This window comes from Triticum aestivum, chromosome 2B (genome assembly GCF_018294505.1).
Source record: "Triticum aestivum cultivar Chinese Spring chromosome 2B, IWGSC CS RefSeq v2.1, whole genome shotgun sequence".
NCBI lineage: Eukaryota > Viridiplantae > Streptophyta > Magnoliopsida > Poales > Poaceae > Triticum > Triticum aestivum.
The window spans coordinates 654,518,503-654,529,000 of record NC_057798.1 but is presented as its reverse complement, the minus strand read 5'-3'; the positions used below and the strand labels follow the sequence as shown (position 1 = coordinate 654,529,000).

The window sequence follows — 10,498 nt, the reverse complement described above, 5'->3', positions numbered from 1 at the left end:
AAGACCCCAACCATTACCCCACCGAGGTGGGTTCCACCGGAGGAGGGGTGGATTAAGATCAATACGGAGGGAGCAACGGATATGGGTCTTGTGAGGGGAGGAGCAGGCTATATTGCGCGAGATCATCACAGTGCTCTCATTAGAGCCGGAGGCTCAAGATATGACGGGGTTATGGACCCTTTGTCCATTGAGCTACTCGCATGCAGAGACGCGATCATCATGGCACAATCCATGGGTTTCCAGCATGTGTTGATGGAGACAGACTGTCAGGAGATTCAACGGCTCTGGGAGGCACCTCAGAGATCGACATGTTATCACCTCATTGTGGAGATGAAGGAGATGTCTACTTTGTTTCAGGGATTCAGGCTACGGTTCTCGGGTCGTCATACTAATATGGCGGCTCACCGTGTAGCTAGGCATTCGTTATATTTGAGTGTTTTTATGCATTTGTATGATACAATCCCTGGGTGGCTGACTGATTGTTTGCAGTCAGACATGCTAGTGCCTAATGAATAAAGAGATGGAGGGCGTTTTAGCTTCAAAAAAAGGTAGATGACACGCTAAGATGGCCGGGGATCGTGCAGATTCTAACATATAAGAAGGCTAGCCAACCCGCTCACCCGAGGCTTCCTCGATTTTACATCGGTTGTGTTCGTCCGATTGACTCTGGTCAGGTCAACGTGCATGTGCTGGCCGTTCGATTTTCACGGGCTGTTTTGACTCGGCAGTCCTGCATGGATGTAGATGACTGGTGGGCTCAGTGAGTTCTCTAGTTGGCTGGGTTCGAATTCCTTGAGTGGCCACTCCTGCCGCGTCGCATGGCTGTTTCAGCGCTGACTGCGCCCAGCATGAACGACGGGGTTGGCCGACGCATGCGCAGTCACGTGGTGCGCCCTCCTCACGTTGGCATATGGGCCGGTGCTTTTGCGGGCCCCGCTCATTGGCTGAACTGGCTCGGTTCGGCTCCTCACAGGATGGGTTCGCACGGGCGATCGTGTGTCCCTTGCACAAGGACCCACACAGGATGGGCTATACGCGGGCGGTCATGCCTCGTCGCGCATCGCGGAGTGGATGGGCTGGAGCGTGGAGGCAGCGGTTTGCTGCTGAGGATATACCCGCTGATTCTTTGCACGGGATGACGTGTGGGGCACCATGCTCTCTGGTCCTACGCGTCGGCGGGTGGTGTTTGTTGGTCCTGTGTCCAGCTTTTCTGTCCGGGGTTAGAGGCAGTTGTTGGCTTGCCTTGTAGGGTGTGTTTGGTTTGTGCCCCAACTAGCCCCATCAATTTTTTGGCATGACCAAAGTGAGGGCATGGCCAAAATATTGGTTGGTTGTTCTTGTTTGGTTTAGAGCCAATGTTCCTATCAATTTTTTTGGCAAAATAACTGAGCTGTCATTTGGTTTGTTGCCAACTAACGCGACAAATTTTGGGAATTAGGATTAATCCATGCTTATTTTTATTCCAAGTCAAAAAATAATGCGACATGCCCCGCAAAAGAATGTGAAATGATTTTTTTAATAGCTACAATACACAAAAAGTAACAAAAAAATGGGCATGCAAAAGCAATGTTTCATTCGTCAAAACATATATCCCTTCTTTAGGTAAAAATAGTTCCGTGCTTTTCATGAGTTCTATGAGGTAGGGCTGCTACTCGACCGTACTGGTATAATAATCAAATTAATTACTGCTTAGCGGATTAATAAACCTACACGACTCATGCTAATTTTGTGGTAATTAGGTAGCTATCTTCCTGCATGCACATGCGGATTTGTTGAGCCAAAAAAGAGTACCTACCACCAAACGATCACGGAACAGGAGAAATATGCCGATCTACAAATCACTTTCAGGGTCAATCGTGAGTTAGCTGCGATAATTAAGCAGGCCCCGTGGAGTGAGCGGGCGCGGGCGCTGCCAATATTTTGGCGGAGCTTTTCAGCGCCGCCAGCTCGCCCATGTGTTGGCAAAATTTGCACTGGCCCGTTGGCGGAACGTCGGGCGAGCCAAAATTTTGGCTGCTATCCAAGCACTAGCCAATTTCCATGGGCTTGCCAATTTTTTGGTATGGCTACTATTGGTTGCAATCCAAACGCACCCGTAGATTCCGTCATGCGAGGCTGACATGCGCGTGCCACGCCATGGACCCCGCCCCGCCTCTACATCGCGTGCGGTGTGGCTGATGCACGGCTCGACCAGCCGGACGTGCGGTCGCCGTGCCGTGGATCGCGCCTCTGCGTCGCGTGCGCTGGTCCTGCGCGTCTCCCTCTTGTGCTGGTGGCTTTCACCTGCTGGCCTGGTTTTTGTATGACAGTGGCCCGGGATGGCCCGCTTAGGACGCGTGCCTTCGCCGCGGTGGTGGGTCTGTTCCCGTGTGCGATGCTGCCTGCTGTGGGAAGAGGCCGCACCCGTCCCTTTCTTATTCATCTTTCCTTCGTCTCTCCTTTTCTCTCCCCCGCTCTCTCCCTTTTCGCTATCCGTCGTTCGCCTGCTTCGCCCCACCGCGCTTCACTTCCTCTCGGACTCGTTGCGGCTAACTTCTTCGTTGTCGATGTGCGTGGTCGTTGTGAGGGCTTTTGTGCGTTCGGTTGGTGCTGCTAGTTAAGGTCAGTGCTTGCCTGCCTTGGTGTGTCCTCTTCGCCTTTACCGAATGCGCAATGCGCCCTGCTTACCTCCGTGTTCTTCCTCTTGCATGCTGCATGTGCAGCCCAGTTTCTTATTGTCTCCTGCGCCCGCCGTCGTGCCGTCCTGCCGTTTGCATTGAGGTTCGTCTTCCTCCCGTTTGCCTGCATGCAACGTGTTCGGCAGAATGCCTCTGTGGTAACCCGGCCATGTTTCTTGTCAGGCTGTTCGTCTGCTGCTTCACCTTCGTTGGCTCGCCGCTGTCCTGGTTGTGCTACTTGGTTCTGGTAATGTGCTATTCCTTACCTTATTTCTTTGCATTTTTTATTAGTGGAGAGCTATGCAGTTGGTAACAGAGTGAAAAATTACGCTTGAGAAGATAAGTGTTCTGCCTATTTTAGTTGCTTACTGCCTCTGCAATTGATGTCTAGGCTTTCTTTTCTTGGCGATAGAATGGTGTGCTTCCTTTTCTCTAAGGTTTGGTTGTGTGCATGTGCCATGTACTGTTCGTTTGTGTGTTGATGAGGATGTTATTATGGTGTGTTCTATTCTCTCTTCTAGAATGCCTTGGAATCATATTGTTGCGGTTGAGGTGGCTAGATACTTCATGCTGCTTATGTCTATTAATTTGCCTGAAAGCAAATCGTATGAAGTGAGTTGATGAGCATCTTCTTGGGTTTTTGCATGTCGAGAAGAGGATCATAGCACTCACAAGTTAAAGGGATAATTAGATTTATGCCCCTAGTTGTGTCTCACTCGTCTGTTTTACCCCTAATTCCCAAAAGTCACCGGTTCTGTACAAGTCACTTTGCTCCTCTTATGCTTTTGCCCTTTGACCGTTTGATGTCAGTTTGAAAACTTCATAACTAATTCATACTAAATCAGAAAAATGCAAATAAGATACAGAAATGTTCAGAATAACATCACCTATATGTGAGTGTCATTTGCATTCATGAAAAAAGTGTTGGAAAGTGCACATCCGAGTTTTAGCTCTTTCGATACCACCATGAATAGTAAACTCTAAAAAAATTCAAAAAAATTCAAAAAAAATATGGTGGCAAAGAACGACAAATGTTCTAAGTGCTTGCCAAGTTTCATTAGGGAACGGCATTCGTGGAAGTCGTGGCAAAAAAATAATCTATTTTGGAGTGCTGATTTTTTTTTGTTGCGGCACCCACGAATGTTATTCCCTGATGAAACTTGGCAGGCACTTAAAACATTTGTCATTCTTTGCCACCAATTTTTTTTGAGTTTTTTTTGAACTTTTTTAGATTTTACTATTCATGGTGGTAGCATAAGAGCTAAAACTCGGATGAGCACTTTCCAACACCTTTTTCGTGAATGCAAATGACACTCCCATATAGGCGATGTTTTTTTGAACATTTTGGTATCTTATTTGCATTTTTCTGATTTAGTATGAATTAGTTATGAAGTTTTCAAACTGACAGTTAAACGGTCAAAGGGCAAAAGCATAAGAGGAGCAAAGTGACCTGGACAGAACCGGTGACTTTTGGGAATTAGGGGTAAAACAAACGAGTGGGACATAACTAGGGGCATAAATCTAATTATCCCCAAGTTAAAAGCTTATATGATTTTCAAGAAAAAGATGCTCTGAATATAATGTATAGTGGTTTAATATAATGAACAATATTAATTCCTTTGGTTGAAAGAATTGGCTTAGTATAGTAATCAATATTAACTGCTTTGTTTGGTGAATGGGTTCTGGTGCCCTTCTGTTGCTCTGCATCTATTGAATGGGCTTTCATATGTGTTTTGCTGGGTTGATAGAATAGATGTGTTATGTGCCTACATAGTTATGCTCGTGTTCTTATGGTTCTATCTGCGTTTATTTTGCAGGTTGGAAGAGCTGCTCTGCTTCTGCATCTGCACCTGTAGCCTGCTGCTGCTGCCTGCTACTCAAGGTTTGCTCTCCTTTTCCACTGCATGTGCCTTGTTTATCGCTCAACATGTATTTATCTCTTGGTGCCCTGGGTTTATGGCGTCGTCTTCTTCAACCTGAGGCTGCATCCTGTGCTGCCGTTTCAGTTCAAGGTAGATTTCATTCCATCCCTATTCCTCTAAGCCGAGTCGTTGCACCTGTATTCTTAAATCCAATCGTCTTTTCTCAGCGCCTAAGCTAGCGAAGTGGTTTAGCCTAAACTGTTTTATAATCTGCTAGGTATTTCAGAGAGGACTAAACCATGCAAAACAAATTCATCACAAACATGGCTTTAGCGTGCCTCTGCGCCATTTGGCGCAAAAAACACACACATTATCCTACCTTTGTTTTTACATCGAGGTGTAAATATTGAGAAGAATATTATTCTCATTGATAGTAGTTTGAGGAGCACTACAAAGGATCGCTGCCAAGAATTTGAAGGAAATGCCTTGCCAATCTGACCCATCACATAACTTTGGGTTCTATCAGTTGTGTGGCACATACATTTGGAAAGAAGTGAACTGTATTTGCAAATCTAAATATTTCTCTCATGCATGTAAGTCTCAACGGCATGTATATTATGGTCTTGCTAAATTGATCCTATATCTGCCTTATCCATGTGTTAACTGTTTAAGATTTGGTTGCAGTGGCCTATAAAGAATTTGTTGGATTTCTAAATTGATCCTATCTTTGCCTCATCCATGTGTTAAATCTTTAAGATTTTTATGTGTGGCATGTCATGCACTTATAGGATAATCGAGTGACCTTTCTATTTACTTATTTGGAATACGACTTTCCTGATTTTGTGCTTTCTTTGAACCCTCATATTTCATGGTTGCCATGAATACCAAACTTTTTAATCTTTTAGAAGAGTGCAAATCCATAATATGATATGAAACATGATATTTTGTTAAGGCCTTTGCATTTTAACTATGACGGTGACCTTTGTAGTCACATGCATTAGTTGAAAAGCTTTTGGTTTCTCTCTTCTCTCCTGCTTAGGAAGTTTTCTTCTTTGGTTTTCCTAGGTATTGTTTCTAATTTTACCTACAAAGGCAAACCTTTTCAAATCACATCAGGTTTCATTATTAGAAAGGCTCTTAGTATGGTCAAGTTTCATGCACTTATTTCAAGTATCCTGCCTTGGGTGTGTGCGTGTGTTGTGGTGGCGTGCGTTTGTACCGAGTTGCTGTGGATCATGCTTTATATATAAAGCGGGGCGGAAGCCTTTTTCAGTAATAACTCGTGGTTTGAAATGGGACCTTTTGCTATTTGGCGCAACAGGTAATGTTATTGTACATTTTTTTGTAGACAGCAAGCCTCCATTTTTATGGTAGGCAACGAGCCTCCATTCTGTTACAACATGTGCTTGCCCATAACTAAACCAACTGATACATGTGTCTTTTTTCAAAGCACATATGGACTCAACGGGTTTCTGCGCCATTAGGCGCAACGGGTCAACTATTCTCTATAAATTCATTTGTAAAGTTATTTCAGATATTCATATCGATTCAATAACAAGGTTACTATACCAAGAACATCGATGTTCATTCGTAAGTTAAGCAAAATAGTTTTATTTACTTCTTCGTTTGAATCGCGCTTTTGCGCCATTTGATGCAATGGGTTCTTCTCTCAAACCTATGTGCTTGCTGAAACCTAAAGTTTTTAAAAAATAGCAATATTTTAAATGCGGTCATGGTTTTAAATGGGACTAAATAGCAGGTGACTCATGGATAGAAATATTTCCAATGTTGTCATGGTTGTAAATGGTTCTTCTCTCAAACCTATGTGCTTGCTGTACTGGCTATGAAAGCAGCCGTCGACAAACATGCCTAATTTGAAATATAACGGGTCTAAATAGCACATGACTGTTGGATAGAATTTTTTTTCAAACACAAGACTACTTCACAATTTCTATACAGAGGGGCTAAAGCTATGCTTATACATGCTCAAACCTAAAGTTCCTTGCTACAGAAAATATTTTGAAAGAACTCATGATTTTAAAGGTACATATATTTATAAAGAAAAGCCTATGCAATTTTTCTTTACATAAAGGGGTCTAAATACTTACCATATGTGCTTGATGTAAAAAATGCATATATGTTCAACGCTAATATGGTTTTAAAAGGGTCTCTGGGCCATCTGGTGCTGGTTTGTACGTGTTATATAAATGCACTTTTATTTCAAACTCGAACTTCACAACGTGATAAACATATTTTCAATATGTCATGGTTTAAAATAGGCTTTCTACTACCAGTATCGAATATGTCCTTGCAAAATGAAATTATTTTCATCGACAACATGTATTTAGCGGATCTCTGCGCCATTTGGCGCAACGGGTCAACTAGTAATGAGAAGATCTGACACACGGCTCGTCCCAGGCGAAGAGTAAGACGATGGAGTCATGGGTGGGTCCTGTGCATCATTGACAATGAGGGGAATGGGTGGCTGGCGTGCGGCCGGGGTCCATCATATGGTCAAAGAGAGATGCAATTTATAAATCAACATTTTATCTCTCTTAATTAATTATTAAAGTTTCGCCTTTGTGTACGGTCACATAACAAATCTTTTTCAGTTTATAAATCAACATTTTATTTCTCAGACACCTTGTTTCTTTTTCAGTTTATAAATCAACATTTTTTTTTCAGTAGGTGCCTTTTTCCTTTTCTCCCTTCCCATAGAGGTTTCTGAGGGAAAAGTGACTCAACCTATATATAGAAAAAAAAGGCACCTACTGCATATGTGCTCCTTTGGTTGTTTTTCTCCCTTCCTATCGAGGGGTTTTTGGGTTGGTGTCGTCAGCCGCCTCGCGCAAAATCGGATTGCGTAGTTGTTTTCGCAACGGATTTCGTACGCCGATGTATTTGGTCGTTCGTTAATTGCATCGTTGCACATAAATATGCTGGATCACAAGCACAACGTGACAGACCTAAAAATTCACCATGGCAGCAGCAAGATCGTGCACAAACCCCTGCTGGTCGGACCTCCCGACCGATCTCCTCGCGAGCATCGTGCAACTCCTCCAGCTCCCGGGAGCGCTCGCCTTCGCGTCCGTCTGCACGTCGTGGCGCGCGGCCGCCGGCGACATCCCGCATCCGCGCACGCCATGGCTCTTGTCCTGGGAAGAAAACCCACACCCGGCCGTCGGGCGGAGCCGCTCCGCCGTGACCTGCAAGTTTCGCAACCTCCTCGACGCCGACAGGGTTCACAGTCTCACGTTCCCCGAGGCCTCCTTCGTCACCTGCTGCGGCGCCTCCAACGGGTGGCTGGTGGTGGTGGACGAGCTCTGCAACCTCTCGCTCCACAACCCCTTCACCTCGCAGACCATCGCTCTGCCGCCGGTCACCGACTTCCCGTGCGTGACGGCCGTCGTGCACGACGACCAGGGGAAAATCAAGGCTTACCGTCTCAGCAGGAGCTCGGGCCAGTACATCGACGCACAGCAGTACGACGCGTACCATCTGGCCACGTTTTTCTACCGGAAGGCGGAGCTGTCCGGCGACCCGTCCGGGGGCGGCGACTACGCCGTCACGGTCGTCCACTTCGGCGGCAGGTGGATCTCCCGCGTCAGGGCGGGGGACACCAGGTGGCGGGTGCTGGTCGCCAACAGATTCATCTGGGGCCACGGCCACCCGGACGCCTACGCCGACTGCGCGTACCACAAGAGGAGCGTGTACGCCGTGACGTACCAGGGGATCGTCGAGCGGTGGCCCCTCGACGACGCCGGCGCCGGGACACCATCGGAGAAGCAGGAGGAGGTTGTGCAAGACCGTCGGCTGCGCGACGCCGTCCTCAGCAGGCACCTCGTGGTCTCGCCGGGCGGCGGCGGGCTGTGGATGGTGAGCGCGGTGTGGGAGCCCGGGCGCGCGGAGTACCCGGACGCCGTCAGGTTCACGTTCCGCGTGGTCGATGAGGATGACGATGACGCCGGGGGCGAGGGGGAGCGGGAGTCGGTGCAGGCGCACGCGCTGTTCCTCGGGATGAACCGGCCGGCGTGGCTCCCCACCGGCACTGGGAGCTTCCCCGGCGTGAGGCCCGGTGTGCTCTACTTCTCCGCGCCATGGATGCGGCAGTACTCTCCAAAACTGCTCGAGTTGGTGGGCGACTGGGGAGGCGCGAGGGCCTACGGCGTCCTCAGTAGGACGAGGGCGAGGACGTTCGAGCGCGTGTTCCCCGGCTTGCTGCCTGAGTCTGCACGGCTGATGGACTGCCCTACGGAGGTGTGGGTCACGCCCAATCTGTACTAGACTAGATGCCGGCGATAACCAGGTCCTTCGGCGGCAGATAGCAGGACGTGTGTGCGTTGGCTGAAAACTTGTGATTTACCTTTGAGAAACCCCTTAGGGCTTCTTTGATTCAAAGAAATTTTGTAGGATTTTCGAAGGATTGAAATCCTTATAATTTTTTCCTATGCTTTGATTCATAGGATTGGATCAATAGGAATTTTTCCTATGTAATCTTTAATTTTCAAAAGTGAACCCGCTAATTTCTGAACCCTGCGATTTCTGAATGTAAAAGTGAAATCTCTGATTTCCGGATGTAAAACCTTTAGTTCCTAATGCCTAATTTACCCCTCCAAATTTAAGAAGCTCTAGCCCGAATTTCTGGAAGAACGGAATAGACACGCAACTTACTTGCCAAACCCAATTGGGGATATATAACCTGGGGACGGGGGTTGGAGGGTGGGGAGGGGGGGGGGGTATGTTGTATGTCATATGTCTTTCAAATCCCTGTACATTTATTTAAAAACTTGCGCGGTTTGGATCTATGTTGTCATCAGTCGGAGATTGAAAGTGCAATCATTATCCATAGGTCGATTTTGGTGAGCAATGTCATCATAGCTCAAGGGACAAATGAACATTCAAGTCTATTTCCAAATTATGTTCCCAAAGATGCAACTAGAAAGATGTTTAGTGAACCCCCCCCCCCCCTATTTCTTCCACTACAAGTGTTTGCCAAACCAAGGATTTAGCTTTTGTATTTTAGTGATCCAACATCATAGTGAGTCCATAGGTATCCGATACAATGAAAGGGCGATCAAGGATGTGGTGTCTCAAATGTGCATCAAACTCCAAAAACACCTAAATCATATAAACTATTTCCAACTATATCTTTGTTTTTACACTATCACGAACCACCGAACATCTGTCATTTGCAACATGCAAATCCTACAAGAGATGGTCGTTGCAAATCTGTAGTTCCTTCTGTACAAGTGCTTCGCTGACTCTTAAAAACACTAAGAGTCACCGAAGCACTTGTACACTCCTCTATCTTCTGTTTAGAACATCCAGAACATCCCGACCACAGCTGACTGAATATTCTGAACAAAACTGTAGTGGTCGAGCTCATAGCGTGCGTCATCTTCTCTTATAGAAAGTCGCATGCAGCCCAACTTCCTCCCACATCTTCGTCTCTTCGCGAGGAAGATTTACTACTCCCTCCATCCATATATATATGGCCTAATGCATTTTTTAAGATTGTCTTTGACTATTGACAAGATTAATAATATATGAGATGTATAATATGAAAATTATATTATTGAAAGCTCCTCTCACGTACGAATTTGACAGTATACTTTGTGTAACTTGCATGTCATATATTATTGCTCTAACTTGTGGTCAAAATTAGCCTTAAAAATGCATTAGGTCCTATATAGATGGATAGAGTGAGTATAAAAATGAGTGTTTTTCAATGAATACCACAAATCTCTTGATTCTGGGGAAACCGGATAAAAAGGGTAACCGTGTCGCCGTAAAATGCAGAGTATTTAACCAAAAACACCTGCGATTCAAAAACATTAGAGTATTTAACCGGAAACTACCACATCTCACGGAAACGTGTCGAAAAACTACCACTTTACGATTTTGTGCGGCAAACTACCACTTTTGTCCTAATCCGTGGCAAAAAACTACCAAGTTGCGAAACTGCCCGCTTCGCCCGCG

At 46.0% G+C, this 10,498-nt stretch overlaps 1 protein-coding gene across 2 annotated transcripts; it reads left to right on the top strand.

Moving 5' to 3' along the window:
• Positions 1-2,416: 2,416 nt before the first annotated feature.
• LOC123046517 (putative F-box protein At2g33190) lies at positions 2,417-9,148 on the top strand. 2 transcript variants are annotated; one of them, XM_044469909.1, is made up of 5 exons: positions 2,417-2,601; positions 2,703-2,760; positions 2,841-2,904; positions 4,475-4,669; positions 4,797-9,148. In XM_044469909.1, exon 5 carries the CDS (start codon positions 7,499-7,501, stop codon positions 8,801-8,803), a length of 1,305 nt encoding a protein of 434 aa, XP_044325844.1. In that variant the 5' UTR covers positions 2,417-2,601; positions 2,703-2,760; positions 2,841-2,904; positions 4,475-4,669; positions 4,797-7,498; the 3' UTR covers positions 8,804-9,148. The 2 variants fall into 2 exon arrangements, with proteins under 2 accessions (XP_044325844.1, XP_044325843.1); XM_044469908.1 differs by having other exon boundaries at positions 4,475-9,148.
• Positions 9,149-10,498: the final 1,350 nt, after the last annotated feature.